Here is an 18,020-nt window from a genome sequence, read left to right as displayed (position 1 = left end):
ACTGTAACTTATTTATTGTGTACATTCATAACTGAAGGAAATGCTAGATTTCAGTTAGAGGTCAGAGAAAATAAAGATAGTAAGTTGATTTTTGTTTTTTCAACTTAAGCTCATGGGCCCCTTGGGGGGTCTGTGGACCCCTGGTTAACAACCCCTGATCTTGAGCCTGATTTGTGCATTAAAAACCTGCTTGGGTGTGGCACTGAGAATAAGTAGTAATTGTACTTTAAAATTAGTCTGTTGAAATTTTATATGTAGTGATTTTTCTGGTTGGTGCCAGAATTTTGGGTTTTACAAGATGATGGTTGTACAGAATTATGGTATAAAATTTTGTACAAATTCGATCTGTACAACTGCACTTTCACAAATAATCCTGTGTATTTACTATTTAAAAATGCTATATTCCTTACACATTTAGTAAACTCCTAATATGTCCTTAGATGTTTCTAGGGTAATACAGACTGTGTAGAAAATGCTATTTCTGCCTGCCCTGACAAAATGTACTTCAGTTTGGAATAAAATAAGCACCAGTTAAGAAAGTTCAGCCTGCCCAAGAATGGCGCCGCACACACGGAGAGTTGACACAGCAAGATGATGCAATAAAAACAAACACAGATTCCTGTACCGCTGACAACAGAAGCAGACAAAGTAGAACACGCAGCAAATGGACACAGAGAGCAGACAATTGCGGGGGAGGGGAGAGAAAGAAATAAAAATTAAAAAAAAAAAACACCAGCTGATTAAAACTGATGGCAAAAGCTATATACGATAAAGAGTGAGAGCTTATATGAGGACTGTATTCCTAAATCCTAAGGAATTTTAGAATTTAAAAAAGTAATCTGGGAAAGTGGACTTGGCCCAGTGGTCAGGGCATCCATCTACCACATGAGAGGTCCCCGGTTCAAACCCGGGCCTCCTTGACCCATGTGGAGCTGGCCCATGCACAGTGCTGATGCACGCAAGGAGTGTGCCACGCAGGGGTGTCCCTGCGTAGGGGAGCCCCACGCGCAAGGAGTGCGCCCCGTAAGGAGAGCCACCCAGCGCAAAAGAAAGTACAGCCTGCCTAAGAATGGTGCCGCCCACACAGAGAAATGACACAAGATGAGGCAGCAAAAAGAAATACAGATTCCCGTGCTGTTGACAACAATAAGAGCGGACAAAGAAGACACAGCAAATAGACACAGAGAACAGACAACCGGGGTGGGGGGGAAGGGGAGAGAAATAAATCTTTTTTTAAAAAGTAATATGAATTAAATTAATTTTATAGTGACTCTTCTTTAAACAAACTATTACTCTGACAAACATTTCATTGTTAAAAGAAGGCTTGTGGATCTAACAAAGTTAATGAGAAATTAAACTTTATTTTTTTAAAGATTTATTTTTTATTTATTTCTCTCCCCTTCCCTCCCCACTTCCCCCCCCCCACTTCCCCCCCCCCCCCCCCGAGTTGTCTGCTCCCTGTGTCCATTTGCTGTGTGTGTTCTGTGACCGCTTCTATCCTTATTTGCGGCACCAGGAATCTGTGTTTCTTTTTCTTGCATCATCTTGTTGTGTCAGCTCTCCGTGTGTGAGGCACCATTTTTGGGCAGGGTGTGCTTTCTTTCGCGCTGGGTGGCTCTCCTTACAGGGCACACTGCTTGCTCGTGGGGCTCCCCTTCGCAGGGGACACCCCTGCATGCCACAGCACTCCTTGCACGCATCAGCACTGCGTATGGGCAAGCTTCACATGGGTCAAGGAGGCCTGGGGTTTGAACCGCAGACCTCCCATGTGGTAGGCGAATGCTCCATCCATTGGGCCAAGTCCACTTCCCAAGAAATTAAACTTTAGTAATACTTTGAGAAATGAGGATCAGTTTGGGTTGCAGCTAAAGGGCAGGAGTTTGTGGATTCAATTACAATATGTAGAAAGATAAAGATTGGGCAACCAAAAATTTTTCATTTGCTGTCTTTCCAATTGTTTTTATGTAATCTTTGAGAAATCCATTGTGTAGGTATCTGACACAGTTCAGTGTCAAATCGGAGTTGTAGTCATTGTCATCCCTAAAGAAGTCATCAGTTTGTATTGACAAATTCTAGGTTGTAATCTGAGTTGTGATACTTAATAGTTGAGTGATTTGGTACAAATTATTTGACCTTGCTTAACCTTGCTTGACCTTTCCATCTCAAAAAGAAGAGTAACTTCAAGGGGTTATTAAGAATGTGAGTAATAAATGAGCTAGTACTTAATTAAAATACATAACATAAAACCTCATACTTGGGAGTGTTGTTAAATAAATGTTAGTTGCCCTCCTATAATGTGAAATCAGAATCATTTAAGTCACATTAAATATTTTTCAAGTGATTGTTTTAGATATTATAGTATATTAATAAGGAATTAGGTACTAAAGCTTTTTTTCTTGAGGCATGCTGTTGTACTGATTGAATATGGTCTAAATGAAGTAGATTTCTTGAATATAACAGCTGTAAAAAAGTAATCTGTGTATCACCAGTAAATTTGATTTATGCCAAGAGCAACCTGTTATGTACAGTAAAGATAAAATATGATACTTTGTAGAACGTTAGAATTTTTCTCCCTGATTTCAGAAAATTTATTAATATTACTAATGATGACTTGGTTTACCTTGCAAAATATAGGTCCAGGAGAGTTTTCTTTGGTTTTGGTACTCAAGGTTGGTACTTGGTCCTGGTACTGAAACACAGAGTTAGTGCCTTGGCACTAACAGTTAAAAACAGTTAAAAATGATTGATTAGAGCATTTTGACCTAGATTAGGAACTTCACTGTAATAGATTTTACATCAATTTATTGGTAAATGTTTCTTTCAGTTTTGTTCAGACAACTACTTAATTTGTGAAAGTCCCTGAAATTTGCTATTGATATCATTATTCTATTTTCCATGCCCACATCTGTTTTGAAACCCAGATATTTCCCTTAGCCATTTATACTGCTAGGATGGACCATTTTTTATCATTCGAGTAGTGCATTTCTTCCTGATACTGAGTAACTTACCCTCCTAATATAGTTTAATTATTTTGTTCAAAGTAAATTCTCAGAACATGGACACATTTGTATTCACTTTCTTAATGATCAGAATGTAATTTATTTAAAAATATTAGTTTTGTAGGGAAAAAAAGCAAAATGATCAGAGTAGTGTTAACATCCAGGGAGGGGGAAAAATTAGATTGTCAAAGCTCAGGGAATATATGAGCAGGGCCTGACTAAATCTTCACATGTAGGGACACATCTGTTGGGCTAAAAAGTAGACTTTGCAAGTTGCCTGATGCTGAGTGAGGAAAAGCAGCAAGCAGTGGGTATTTGTGGACTTAGACGTGGGTGCCAGCAGTTACTAGCTATATGCTATTAAGTGATTTAATCTCTGAGATGCACTTTATTCATCTGAGTTAATACTAATCATTGGGTTTTTTAGAAGTTGACATAAGACAGTGCATGTATAGACCAACGCAGCACAATACTTAGGTTTATTAGGTATTAAATAATATTAGTGTCCTCCCCCCACCACCGTGAAAATGTAATGTTCAGTATATTAAAACTCCTTAACTGGTTTGACCAGTTTCCTCTCATACCCCAGTCCATTGTCAGCTTCCTTGGTCAGGTGCTTGTTAGAACTGTGACTAAAACTGACAGTGGCAGACTTCACAAGGATCTCTTTATATAGGGAATGTATGGTTATGTAAACAGAGAGACTCTTAAGTCCAAATGCCCCAGGTCACTGCCCTGGACTGTAGGACTTTACTAAGAACACAGAAGATTGCCAGTTTTCAATCCTGAGTGATTTTACTAGCACATTTGTTTTCTTATCCATTCCTTACACAACAAATATCATCATGCCCACATAGAAATCGTTACTAGTGCAATAGAAAACACAAAACAGGCTAAAACCAAAATGTTTGAGCCTCAGCTGTATGTAGTAAATACAGACAAAGGAATATTGGTTCTAAATTCAAGGGGAATATCTGCAGAACTGTCTCCATGTCCTGACTTAAGTTAATTCCTTCCCTCAGAATGTCCTTCTCCATGTTTTTACCCGTACTTTACCATTAAGTTCTGGCTCCTGTGCCACTTGCTGCACAAAGTCTTCTCTGGTTTCTCTCACTACCTGTTTGTCACTGAAAGTGAGCTTTTTTCTGTGAACTCTCAGTCTTTTTTTTTTTTTAAGATTTTTTTTTCTTCCAATTCCTCTTGTTGTTTGTGCTCCTGTGTCTGTTCGTTGTGTGCTCATCTTCCTTTTAGAAGGCCCTGGGTACCAAGCCTGGGACCTCCCATCTGGGAGGGAGGTGCCTAATCACTCGAGACACCTCCACTCCCTGCTTTGTTGTATCTCTCATGTCTTCCTCCTTGTATCTCATGTTGCATCATCTTGTTGTGTCACCTTGCCACGCTGTCTGTCGCATCACCTATCTTGCTTATCTTCTTAGGAGGCACTGGGAACCAAACCTGGGACCTCCCATAAGGTAAGTGGGTACTCAATCGTTTGAGCCATATCCGCTTCCCAAACTCCCACTTTTGAAAATATGTTTTAAAAAATACTTCTTAGGATCCTTAATGTATTATCCATAGATTAGAGTTCTCTATGCACTTATTACTCATGACTTTTTTTATTATTTTATTTTATTTTATTTTAAAGGTACCGGGGATTGAACCCGGGACCTCATACATGCAAAGCAGGTGCTCAACCTGAGCTACACCCGCTCTGCTCCTTCTGGCCCTTTTATACAGGTTAGTAAATTCCTTGAGTACAAGATTTGTTCATGTCAGTATTCCCTGGCGGTACCTCAGACACATAGTATTTACTATATATTGGAGATTAGATATTCCCACCCAACAGGAAAATGAATAGGAGATCCAGTTCAGAGACATACATTGCTCCCCAGGCAGCAGGTAGGGAATCAATGAGCTGCTTCTTCTCTTCTCACCTATGACAACCAGTGAACTCTACTCATAGTTCTTCAACTGAGCTGACCCTTTGACTCTTCCATGCCTTGGCTTGTGCTCTTTCCTGACCTTGGGATACCCTTATTTTTTAGAAGAATAATCATCCTTCAGCTCAGATATGGCATTTGTTCTCTATGACTTTCCCTGGTGTTTGGGCACTTCTCCTCTCATTTGTTTCTCATCAGTGTTCCATAGAATTTGATGTCTACATACTTCCAACATAGCACTTTTCATGTTTTTTATTAGTCCTTTATTTTCAGACTGAGGTTTTTTTTTTCAGGTCAGGGCTCTTCTTTTGCTTATTCATCTTTGTAGTTTCAGTGCCTATAATCATGCTTTGTACCTCCTAAATATTTTTGGTTCTAGTGCATTAAAAGTGCTATGCCAGTTGTTTGCTCCCCACCCCACCCCCCATTTTTTTTTTATTAGAAAAGTTAGGTGTTTATAGAATAATCTTGTGTAAAATACAGGATTCCCTTATGCCACCCTATTTCTAACACCTTGCATTAGTGTAGTACATTTGCAACAGTTGATGAAAGCACATTTTTATAATTGTACTGTTACCTACAGCCTGTGGTTTAACTTAGGGCTCACTGTGTTTTGCAGTAACGCCAGTTTTTACAGAATATCCCTTAATTTGGAATTGTAAAATTATTTCCTTATAATAACATTCAGGTTAAACATTGTTAACAGAAACACTACATAGAGGATCTGCCTCACTAAGAAGGATACAATACAGGAGGCATGTGATGTTAGTTTGTCCTGTTATTGATGATGTTGAGTTTGATCATTTGGTTAAGGTGGTGCCTGCCAGGGCCCTCCGTTGTAAAGGAATCTTCTTCCTTTGCAAATACTGATTAATCTGTTAAGTGATATTTTAAGATTATATGAATATGCTGTTCTCTCCAAAATTCACCATTAAAGATTCTTGCCTAAGTTGATTATTATGTGTGGTGATAATAATTTTATTAACTCTTATTTAATTTAATGAGATCTGCTCTATAGTTCCCTCAAGAGCCTTCGTTTTAAATGTACAGATTAAAAATACACTGAAAACCAACAAGCATCTTTGCAAAATATAAAAATTTCATTGACCTAAGTGAAACTAAATCTGAGTTTCCCCTGGTTATTTTTAAATTCTTGATTTCCAGTCTATTTTTTCCTTCAGATTTTTATTTTTTATTATTTTTTAATTTTTTTGATTTTTAAAGAAGCTTTAGATTACATAAATATTATGTAAAAAATATAGGGGATTCCCATATGCAACCTCCCAGACTTTCCCACATTAACAACATCTTTCATTAGTGTGGTACATTTGTTACAATTGATGAACACATAATATAGTTTTGGGAGACTTTGGAGCAAATATATCTACATAGGCCTTAAATGTAAGGACTGAAAAATAGGTGACCACTTTCTGCTACTAAAATACTGTTGAATGATCACTGTCACAAGGATATTTTAAAGGCAAGTCCTTATTTATTAGTGATATTGAAATTTTTATCTTGCCATATTTAGGTGAGGCAGTATAAAGTAATGGATAAGAGTGAGGGCTCTGGAAATTGACCCAGGCTTTAATCCCAAATTTAATCCCTAGGTTTTAATCTGAGAGGTCCCTTAACCTCTCAGAGCTTCAGTTTTCTGGATTTACCTCATAGAGTGCCTGCGAGGGTGAAGTGGACTAACATATAATAATGTGTTTATTAGCAAAGTGCCTAGCACATTGTGAGCATTTAGTACTGGTATTTGTGTTGATGGAGCTGGTGGTGATTGTTATTTGTACCAGAGATCAAGTAGAGAAATATGTAACATGAAAAGTTATGTATTTCTATAGCTTTAGGAAGCTGTGATTTTGAAAGGTAGTCAAAAATGTTTTGCAGATTGTTATATTTATGGTGTTCTCAAGTATTATAAGAAAAAACTTTTATTAAATTTACTCCTCAAAAACCTGGCCAGGTGAAGTGGATGTGGCTCAGGTGACTGGGCTCCCACCTACCACATGGGAGGTTGCTGGTTTGGATCCGGGTTCCTCCTAAAGAAGACAACAAGCTGAGAGAATGGGTAGGTGCAGCGAGCTGACATAACAAGAGACACAAGAAGAAAAAATTCAGTGGGAGACACAACAAAGCAGGAAACAGAGTTTCCTGGTACCTCCTAAAAAGAAGACAGCAAGCTGACACCATGGGCAGGCTCAGGGAGCTGATGCAACAAGATGACACAACAAGAGATACAGGGAGGAAAAACATAATAAGAAACACAACATAATGAGAAACACTCCCTAGCAGAGGTGGCTAAAGCTATAAGGCATCTCCCTCCCACATCAGAGGTCCCAAGTTTACCTTCCAGTGCCTCCTAAAGAAACAGGGAAGACGGACAGACAAAGCAAGTGAAAAAACAACAAAGGGGTGGGGAGAAATAAATAAATTAAATTAAATTAAAATAAATCTTAAAACAAAACAAAAACCTGGCCAAATAAAACAGAATTATCCTAAACAAGTCCTATACCCTGTTTAGCACCTTCCTATCTCTCTTTTCCCCAGAGAATTACATTGGTCAAGCTAGGCTAGGCCAAAAGTCCTTCATGCTTGCTTTGTTCCTCCACCATCTAATTTAGTGCCAGTGGGAAAGTAGGCAATTTCCTGCCATCCATTCTGCCCATAACCTAGGGGCCATGATGGTGACAGTTCCTTCTGCTCCCCCTAGAGCCCAAATCTCTTCCCACAGACTCTTATCTATGAACTGAGGGCCTCCCATAGCTCTCCATGTCTCTGAACTCCCACACACTCCTCAGTTACTTGGGGAACAAGGTCACAATTTCTGAAACTTGAGGAGTTTTATAATCCTATTATCTGTTTCTGGTTCAGAGAACAAGGGAAAACTGAGGGAATTTACAATTTTTTGGCCAAGTGTTTTTTTTTTAAATACCTATCAAACTAAGAGAAGAACCTAGTATTTGCCATTACACTGACAAATATAGAAAGCTCTATTTACAGGCATAGCTGGCTTTTATATAAGGAATGTATTAAAATCAGCAAATAATACCACTTACAACAATTCTCTCTTGGTGGAAATGGCTAATGATATATGAAAACAAATATCCAGTCACTTTATTGTAAATATGATAGTATTCAGCCTGCCATTCCAATAACCTAGGTTACTTCCCTTTAATAACCAAATATTTGTAAATACAAAGTAGAAAAATGTATATCATTAATTTGAACTCTAATATTTAATAAACAATATGCAACATCTCAATTTTAATTTTGTATATCACATAAATAATTTAAAATGTAGTAAAGAAAAATCACCACTTGCATGATGCCCTAATTTATAAAACACCTTTATATATGTTATCACACAACTTACATCTTTGTAAGATACTCAGGACACTTACTTTCTTCATTTTATAGGTATCTTAGTCAACCAAAGGGGTACTGATGCAAAATACCAGAAATCTGTTGGCTTTAATAGAAGGGTATTTATTTGGAGTAGAAGCTTATAGTTACCAGGACATAAAGCGTAAGTTACTTCCCTCACCAAAGTCTGTTGCCACATGTTGGAGCAAGATCACTGCCAACGTCTGCAGGGGTTCAGGCTTAGCCTCTTCCACTTAAGGCTCCATGGTCCCAGCTTCTTCCAATATCAGCTGTAGACTGGGATAAGTCTCATCTCTCTCCCAGGCTCATTTCTCTCCAGGCTCAGTGACTCTGTTCTCTCCACAAGGCCAGCTGTAAACCATCAGGCCAACGGCTTGTCTCTCTTCCCAGGGCCTCTGCCATGTCTAATGGAGCCATCTCTCTTTCCTCATGTATCTGCTTCTCTGTGTATTTACTTCCTGGGGTTCCATCATCCAAAACTCCCACTAACTCCTCTGCCATGTTGTTTTTTCTGTGAGTTCCCACCCACCAAGGGGGCAGAGACTCAACATCTTACTGAGGTGGCCCACTCAAAGCCTTAATCATTATTTAATCAAGTAAAAGTGAAACCTCTGAATCCAATACAATCTAATATGCCCAGAGGAACAGACCAGTTTACAAACAAAATCCAATATCCAATTTTGGAATTCATACACAACAGCAAGGTACTACAATAGGAAAAAAAGCTGAGACTCAAACGTTAATTTATTATTCAAGTTCATAGTCCTTCTGCTTAGTAGGTGACCTCAGATTAGTTACTTAATTATTCTGCAATTTCCTTAACTGTAAAACAGAATTAAATATACATGTCCTTAGGTTTTTTTTTTTGGTATATCACCAGAAAGAAAGCTAAAAAATGTAAATGGGACTGTATAACATAGTGAAACCTCATGTGAAATATGAATACAGATAAGACTGCATATATAAGACTGTTTTTACAAAATATAAATACAAATAAAGTAGAGAGACAGAAACAATAGCAGCTATGTATGGCAGGGGAAGCATAGAGCTATTGAGAGGTGATGAGGTTTTTTTGTTTATTATTATTATTATTATTGGAATAATGAAAATGCTCTAATAATGATTGAAGTGATGAATTCACAACTGTGATTATACCAAATACCATAGATTGTACACTTTGGATGGATTTATGCTTTATTAATATGTATCAATAAAATTGATTTGTTAAAAAAATAGTATTGAAAATAATACTTACCTCATAGGGTATATGTAAAGATGAAATGAATTAATACATATAAGGCACTTAGAACAGTGCCTGCTGCATAGTAAGTGCTTAAGAAATGTTAGTTATTAGCTCTTATTACCACACAGCTGGTAAATGTTAGGGCTTAGGTCTAAATCCAAACCATCTGGTTCCTAGTCCAGAACTCTTTTCATAGTACCATTTGGAATTTCCCTTTTAGTGTACCATTTGATAAAATTTCTTCCTCACATTGAACTTGTTATTCCTTTGACCTTAAATTTCTCAAGTTCAAAAGGGAAATATGTTTGAAGGATTCTTCTTTCCTGATTTTTTTAAATTCTGTTTTTTCTATTGTCATCTGGGTATATTTGACCTTGAGGTATCAGAGATGTTTTAATGGATGAAGGTATCAGAAGGTGGTTTCATGGATGATTTAGTTGTTTCAGGTGAATTTCATTTGGGTTAGAAGGCCTGAAATACAGTTGAAAGAAATTGTTGGACAATAGCCCAGAGTGGTGGGTTCAAAATACCCTTTATTTGTTGTACTAACAGAATATTGTCATTACAGAGAGTGGCAGCTTGCTGACCAGGGAGTAGAGACTGTTTATTTTTTTGACATAGGATTATTTGTTGCTATGGAGCCATCCTGAAGGGATTGGTAAAGTATTGTGGGCCACTCACTGGGAAAGGAAAAGAAGTCATAGAGATTTCTCTTGGTAATGATATTTGTAGCAGGCTTTTGCCTAGTTGGTTTTGTATGTGTGTGTGTGTATGTGTGTGTTTGTTGGCAATGTTGACATCTATGGCTATATTTCTGAAGTAGACCTCGGTGAAAATCTGCATACTTTTATGGTAGCTACTAGACTGCCCTGGAGAGACACCCTCCCTTTCCTCTGAAACTCAAAGCCAACTCAGAGCTGGATGTGGTGTGGAAGGTTGCAGGGGTGGCGACGGTGATATGGAGGAAAGGTGTATTTATGCCCTCCAGAGGCAAGGGACTGAAGAAAGCCCTGGTCATTGAGTGTGCCCCATCCTCAAGCCTTTCTAATATCCTTATGCATAGTATACTAGATGGCAAACTCTTGAAGAACAAGATACCTAACATGCTTCTTCTGATCTTTGTAGATTTGAATCAATATTTAATCTGGTAAGGCAGGAGGTTAAGAAAACCCTACTGAGACCTTCTTGTGATATTTGCATTTTTAACCCCCTCATCTTTAATATTGTCTTTAGCAAATGGAATTAATGTTCTCATATTAGATGAAAAAAATGAATTTTTAATGGCCTTCTTGGGACTTAGGGACAGTTTGATAATGTTTGCAAAACAGAGAGGATATGAAGAAATGATGTATTATCTTTCTAAACAGTAGTTAGGTTTTATTTTTCCTACCTGGGCACCTGCTAAATCCCCTGACATCTAGCCTGGGAGCAAATCTCAGAATACAGGCACCTAGGCAGCCTCTCTCATGCAGCGACATACCTACCCATTCAGCTTTAGTGCTCCCTCCTGTGTTGGCTTCTGCCTGTTCCATTGGCTGCTCTCTGGTATATCTGGGGAGTGGTTGGGCTTTTTCCTACCTTCTTTGCTTTCATGCTCAATATAGTGAGTGAGGAGTTGGGGGAAAGGCTACAAAAGAGTAACCATAATTCACATGCCACTATTATTACTCGCTACCCAGGACTCCAGACAGCTTTGCTTTTTGGCCAGTTGATTGTGAATTAAACATCTTTATTTGATGTCTGAGAATCATCTCTTCATTGGAGTTCTTATCCTTCTCCATCATTTACTTCTTTCTGCCTTCTCCAACATTTACTTCTTTCTAGCACACATTTCACCAGAGGAGAACAGTATAGGTGATGCTTTCTCTTGAGGTCAGTAGCAGGACTGGGAGTGGAAGTAACAGTTGATAGATTTAGCAAAACAGTGGGGTATAGAAAAGCTGAATAGTTGAATATTCAATCTTAGACTAGTTCCTAATGGGTGTTTGCTGAGCTGCCCTTCATGAATGCCAGTGGGACCCCGACTGCCAGAGTTGGTCCCTTGAACATCTGTTGTACTCTGAAGTCTTTGCTGATTCTCCCAAGTCACGGTCCTCTCTGCTGTGAGCTTCCATGAAACTTTTGTTCCCACTTATTTCCCTCAGCTTTATAAGTAGTTAATTATCTAAATATGCTTTTTATACATAAATCTCTTGACAGCAGGAATCTGGTTTTGCTCCTCTCAGTTTTCTCATAACCCATTGACTGTGTCCCAATTTTGTAACAGTTACTCAGTAAATCTTACTGAATTGATTTGAACAAAGCTGGCCATTCCCATGGAAACCCTGCACCTGCTGTCCACATATAGATTCCATGAGATTTTCCACCGTGAGAGTCTACACCATAAGACAGAAGAGGATATCCCTTTGAGAAATAGAGCTCATCTTTAGAAGAAATAATACACCAACCTATTGTTGGGCTTTAAAAAAACAGCCTTATTGAGATATATAATTCACATACAGTTCATCCTCTCAATGTGTACAATTCACTGGTTTTCAGTAACTTCACAGAGTTGTGCACCCATCACCATGGTCAATTTTAAGAACCTTTCCATCACAACAAAAGAAACCCCATGCCCATTTTCCTTACTTCCTCAGCAATGGGCAACCACTAAATCTACTTTTTTTTTTTTTTTTTTTTTTTTAATCTCTATAGACTTTGCCTAATCTGGACATTTTCTATAAATTGAATCATCCAATCTACTGTAATTTGTGACTGGCTTCTTTCACTTAGCGTAATATATTCAAGGTTCATCCATGTTGTAAGGTGTCAAGCCTAGGCCTTGGTGGAAGTTAAAAGGGGAGGTGATGCTTGTTTACTGGCTAATAGTTGTGACTTAGGCCAATGGTGAGTCTGCCTGCCCTCATTAAGAATGACCAGAGGGAAGCAGATGTGGCTTAAGCAGTTGAGTGCCTGCTTTCCACATGGGAAGACCCGGGTTCAGTTCCTGTGCCTCCTAAAAGCAAAGACAAACAACAAGCGAACAAACACAAAAACCAACTCAAGGTAGCCTATATGGCTCAGGGGTTGAGCACTGGCTTCCCACTTATGAGGTCCTGGTTTCAATCCCTGGCCCCTGGCACCTGAAAAAAAGAATGGCCAGACCTCTTGAGGGGAAATTCCATAGAAATGTTTTGAACTTGCTCCCCTGAATGGTTATGAGAATTAAGCAAGGTAATGTGTACAAATACCTACCTCAGGACCAGGCTCATGAACATCTCAGTGACTTTTTCTCCCCTTCCCTCTCCTGTGCCCCACTAGAAGTACTTAGATTTTAGTAAGAATTTGCCAGAATGAAATGATAATTTTTTTAGATTGGTATTAGGTTTAATTTACTGATTCTTCCCCCTTCCTTTTTTTATTCTCCCCAAGGTTATGCCTTTCTGCTATTCCAAGAGGAGAGTTCAGTACAAGCTTTGATAGATGCCTGCCTCGAAGAAGATGGAAAACTGTACCTGTGTGTGTCAAGCCCTACCATCAAGGATAAACCAGTAAGTAATATGCAGCCAACTGTTGCTTTTCCAGAGCACATACACGATTGAAATAGCTGTTCAACATCTTGTAATGCTGGTAACTAGAATCCTCTTTCCTGGGGTGACCTTGATATGCAGTAGAGCTGAACTGTCAGTGTTAGGAAGCTAATAACAAATTATTCAATGTTTTGTTTTGTACCTTTGAGACCTCGTATAAACCAGTGTGCCCTTGTCTTTTACTTTACAGCTCTTTTAAACTAATTCCTATTCAGAAACTCTGAGTTGGAGTAAATAATGCTCTTAGCAGTTCTGGCAGCTGGTTTCTGTCATTGTTTCAGATCAAGGAAAGGAGTAATTTATTTTTAAAAAATCATAATTGCCAATGTTTACATGCCTTTGAATGCAAGGCATTATCTTGGGTGTTATCTACTGTTAGTTAAACAGAGCCTTCTGGACCAGGAGCTTACCCTCTAAACTGAACAGTTTCAACAAAACAGGAGAGGGGAAGGACAGAGAACATGGAGCTGAAACTATAAATAAATGTGGACTTGTACAGATTTTGTAGCTTCTCAGTGTAAGTCAGTGGGTTAGAGAGGAAGACTGCTTCATTTCTTCTAGCAGAGGAGGTTATCAATGGAGAAGGGGCAAGACTGTTCACAGAGGAGAATAAAAGAAGTTTGTTAAGGTGGCCAGAAGTAAGGGACCATGGGAAATGAAGGACTAGGAGTGTTTAAGCTTGATGCCAAAAGTAGGAAATAGAGTAAAAGTAGTGATGTGGAGAGGGAAAGGGACTGAGGCTATATACCATGAGGCCTGGAGCAGCTCCTGTAAGACTTGCACCAGAGCTGTGGGGTTTGGCAACTAGGTTTATTCTCAGAAATATACATGGAAAAAGAGTTCAGGTTGGGCATAGACATTCCCAGTTAGAGCTTGACTAGCATTTAAATATCTGGTTGGCTCTGAATAAAACACCTAATCTTCATTTCCTCATTTGTAAAATGGTTCCTCTTGAGAATGTTGAAAGGCTCAGAGAACAGGAAAATGGATATGAAAGTATTTGGTAGAGGTCAGGTGCTTGCACAAATGTAACTGACTCTTGTTATTGGTCCTACATAGTACTGAATGGTTCAGGGGATCAAGGTTAGAGCTGAGCTGCATGGTTACATCTGTTGAGAAGGACAGTGTGTTCTAGAGCAGGGTTTACAATTGGTAGCAAAGGAATGATACTGGGACATGAGCACCTATAAAGTGGAGATGGCAGCATTTAAAGCAGTAGAGGGAGTTAGTAAACAGTGGAGATACTGAGTCATGGTAGAGTAACAAATTGATGTAGAAGAAGTCAAGCTTTTAGCCAGAATGGAAGTGCTGCTGTAATTTTGAAATTCTGGGGCTACTGCCAGTTTTTTATAACATAACAGTAATGATGTTGGATAAGGTAGCCGTGCAGGTGGAGGAAAACGTAAGTAAAGAGTAGGAAACCTTTGTTAATTTTGATTTTTATCTAAACAGTGTGGGGAAGTTGTGCATGATGATGGAGACATGGGGAGTGGCTAGAATAGGAGCACAAATGTTTCATCTGAGTAAATAATTAGAAAACTGAAATAAATCCTCTAAGACATTTTGAAGTAATGAGCACAGTCAGATGTCTGAGGTCAAAATGGCTAACCTCCAGATGAACTAGGAAGGTTTAAGGTGGATTTGGTCATGTACTGTAGGAGTAGATTAGAAATATGTTTTTAGTAGAAGAGGGGGTAGAGTGGGTATGGAGATAATTATGCACATAGTAGGTTAAGAAACTTTTGAATTAAGAGGAGGAGACCAGAGATGAGCAGATGGGGTTTTGTATTGGAAGGGTCATGTCACTGGCTCTATGGAGAAGAAAGATAATATGCCCTGTCAGAGCAAGCCTTCACCTGTACTCCACATCTCTTGAGAGGAGAGTGAGCAGTGATAGTTCCCAAGTAAGGTGGTGTTACTGTTGAGCGTTTTTACTCTAAACAGTTGCATCACCCTCAGCTTAAAGGAGTCTTGAAAATAATTATTGTAATTATCTATTTGGAAATATTTATGGGGAAACTGTGTTTATGTTTCTGTAAATTTCTGCCTCATTGTAGTTTTCATTTTGTGAGCTCAAGTGAAGCAATTTTATTGGAGCCTGGTGAATTCTGAATGGTGGCTGCCAATCACACATTTCTTTGACCAGGCATACTTAGAATTTCCAGCATAAGCCGTTTGAATAAAATTTAAGATGGGAAACATAAAAGTCTCCAAGCACCTGTAATTCTAATTAACTGGATCCTGTTTTGGGGTCCAACTATATTGGCTCCCTCTTTTAAACCTTCTCTTTCTTGGCTTTAGTGCCACATACACCATTTGGCCTCATTTGGCCTCACTTCCCTGCCCAGGTTTTAGTACATTCCACCTCATTGTGGATGCTCACACAGAAAGTAAGAACTGGATTGAACCTTTAGGAGTAAACAAGGATCTTGGCAACAGCTCAAGAGAAAGTCAGCCTTTGGAGCTCATTTACCACAATTTTGTGAGCTGTGGCTCTTCTTGCTCCTACCTCTTAACTTGGCCAGTCTTAGTTCCCTACCTTTCAGGATCCTAATCTCCTCATTCTGTTGTTTAGTTCTCTCTGACCCTCCTTAGATTCCTCCTTAGATATATACCATGTTCCAAAATGTCCTTAAAGATTTCTACCTTTGTTCTTCTCCCTTCTCCCTTTCCCCAAAATCAAACCTCCGTTCCCTTCACATGGGTTATATTAATCAGATTGTCCTACTAGAAAGCTGCATAATGATGTCCCCTCTCATCCGTCCTTTCCAGGATCATGTTTGTTTGTTTTTTTATAACTCAAATGAATCCCTAATCAGTGGATTTCAGGTAGTATTTGGGAGATATTTTGAATCAGAGATTACCTTTCATCAACTGACTCTACTCAAACTACTCTATGTATAGATCTGGTGCAGAAGAAAAGCTGTATTTATGATCTGGTTAATTGATTCCTCAATCCCAGAGAATGGGAAAATGAATTGGCAAGAGCAGTAGTTGTTGTGAAGTTTCTGGATCTACAATTTTTTTCTCTCCCAACAAGAGGATTTCCATAGTTTGGGTTTCCCAAGTATCCTATAGAATGGTTAAATCTTTGTCCAAATTTTCACTGAAACAGGCAGACTTTGTGCACAGTAGTTCCTCTCTTCAAGCTGACTCTGTTTTGAATTTATGAATAGACTGAACCTGAAGGTTCAAGACAGAAAGCTGATAGAGTGTGAAATCTAAGAGGATTCATCAAAGATAAGGGCTAAGAAAGAGTGACTTGAGAAGGACGTGAGGTAATTTAATATTCAGTATTTAATAGAAGAGTTAAGGGTACTTTGATTAATTGACTGAGTCCTTGGGTTTGTGGTATATTTACTAAAATAATTTCATTCTATACCTACTACCTGCTAAGACAATAACTATAATTTTATCTTGACCCAATTTTATGTGTCTGTCTAATAGTTCATAACTAAACCTTATCATCATGTGTGTTATATCCCACCATGGAAATCTTTACTTTTGATCATCTTGATTTATTTATTTTTTCTTTGAATCTTTGATTTAAATTCATGTTTGGGGCACCTTCCATCCTAGTTATTTCCCCAAAGGGATTCTACCTCTCAATTGAGAGACATGCCTCATCTTCATAATAATTCCTGTTTTTCTCCAGAGTCTCTGAGTTTGCAAATGCATCCAGAGTTTCTTAATGCTTGAGTCTTTAGAAAATGTTAAAACTTTCTAAGGGAGGTTTATAAGATGTTGCAGTTCCAATGTACTGACTGGTACCTAGTAGACTAATAGCCAGTTCTGTCTCTTAAAGTTATCATATTTAGAGTTTTCCAAAGTATGTTCTGAAGTACATTTGTCCTGTCAAATGTAACTCTTAAGAGGATCATCAACAAATGGTTTGCTCAGCACAATAGTGGATATTATTTATTGAGCACTTACTTTGTGAATTTTATATCCATTTTTCCTTTACAAGTTCCATACTCAAGAACATTTGGGAAGCATTGCCACATTAAGGTTCTGAGGTGTCTTGCAGTAAATAAATTTGTATAGTACTATTTAAATGAGGCATTTTCCATACTTATGAAGCTGTGGAATTAGCATTACATGAAGCTCATTTCTCCTAGGAAAGCACACTTTTATGTGTGCATTCCTCTCAAGAGTTTTGGTAATTAGTATAATAGTAACAATATCCTTGTCCTGTTGCCTTGGAGCTGAAAGTCTACATTTAGGTAGATACTGGACAAAATTGTCTAGTGGTGGTCAGGAGTGCCTGAGGCTATGAACCTGGAAATTAAAATAGCTGAATATAGTGCTAATTTCATTGCCAAATCATTTTCTTGAGCTTTTCTAACTTCTTGTTTTGTTAGTAGATGTAAGAATAAGTCTACTGTTCATTTCTTAATGCATTAAAAATGGGCTGAATGAATTTGGAGAATAGAGAGTAGTTAATCATTCACTAGTAAAAATACATTTTGAATTGTTCAGGATACTATTGGGAAGCCACGACTAGTGGCTAGTAGTCTGGAGGACAGGAAGCTGTGCAGGGACATGACATGATGCAAAGAGTGTATGTAGACTTTAGGTCAGATAAATCTGGGTTTCAGTCCTAGGATGACATAACTTTTTGGAACCTTAGTTTCCTTATCTCTAAGGTGGGGATAATTTTTACAGTGTATTGGTTGTGGTAAGGTTTAAGTGAGACAATGTGTGTAAAATGCCAAACATACTGAGGCATTGTAGGTGCTCAAAAAGTACTAGTTTTTTTTTTCTTTTAAAAGGGAGTCATCGATCACCATAATACTTTCTAAGTGATGTGGAAGCATCAGTAGTGATGATGAGCACTAGGTAATTCTGATCGTTGAGCGGGTCACCCAGCAGCATCTGA

General features: G+C 38.4%; 1 protein-coding gene across 9 annotated transcripts in view; it reads left to right on the top strand.

Annotated features, from left to right (window-relative positions):
* CPEB3 (cytoplasmic polyadenylation element binding protein 3) overlaps positions 1–18,020 on the top strand; it is a 238,494-nt gene that overhangs the window by 172,562 nt on the left and 47,912 nt on the right. For all 9 annotated transcript variants that reach the window (XM_071215767.1, XM_058298773.2, XM_058298771.2 and 6 more), the window contains one exon: positions 12,984–13,102. In XM_071215767.1, the coding sequence (XP_071071868.1) occupies positions 12,984–13,102 (119 nt within the window). The remainder of the gene's footprint in view (positions 1–12,983; positions 13,103–18,020) is intronic.

Source organism: Dasypus novemcinctus, chromosome 6, assembly GCF_030445035.2.
Source record: "Dasypus novemcinctus isolate mDasNov1 chromosome 6, mDasNov1.1.hap2, whole genome shotgun sequence".
Lineage (NCBI taxonomy): Eukaryota > Metazoa > Chordata > Mammalia > Cingulata > Dasypodidae > Dasypus > Dasypus novemcinctus.
This window is presented reverse-complemented; position numbering and strand designations above follow the sequence as displayed.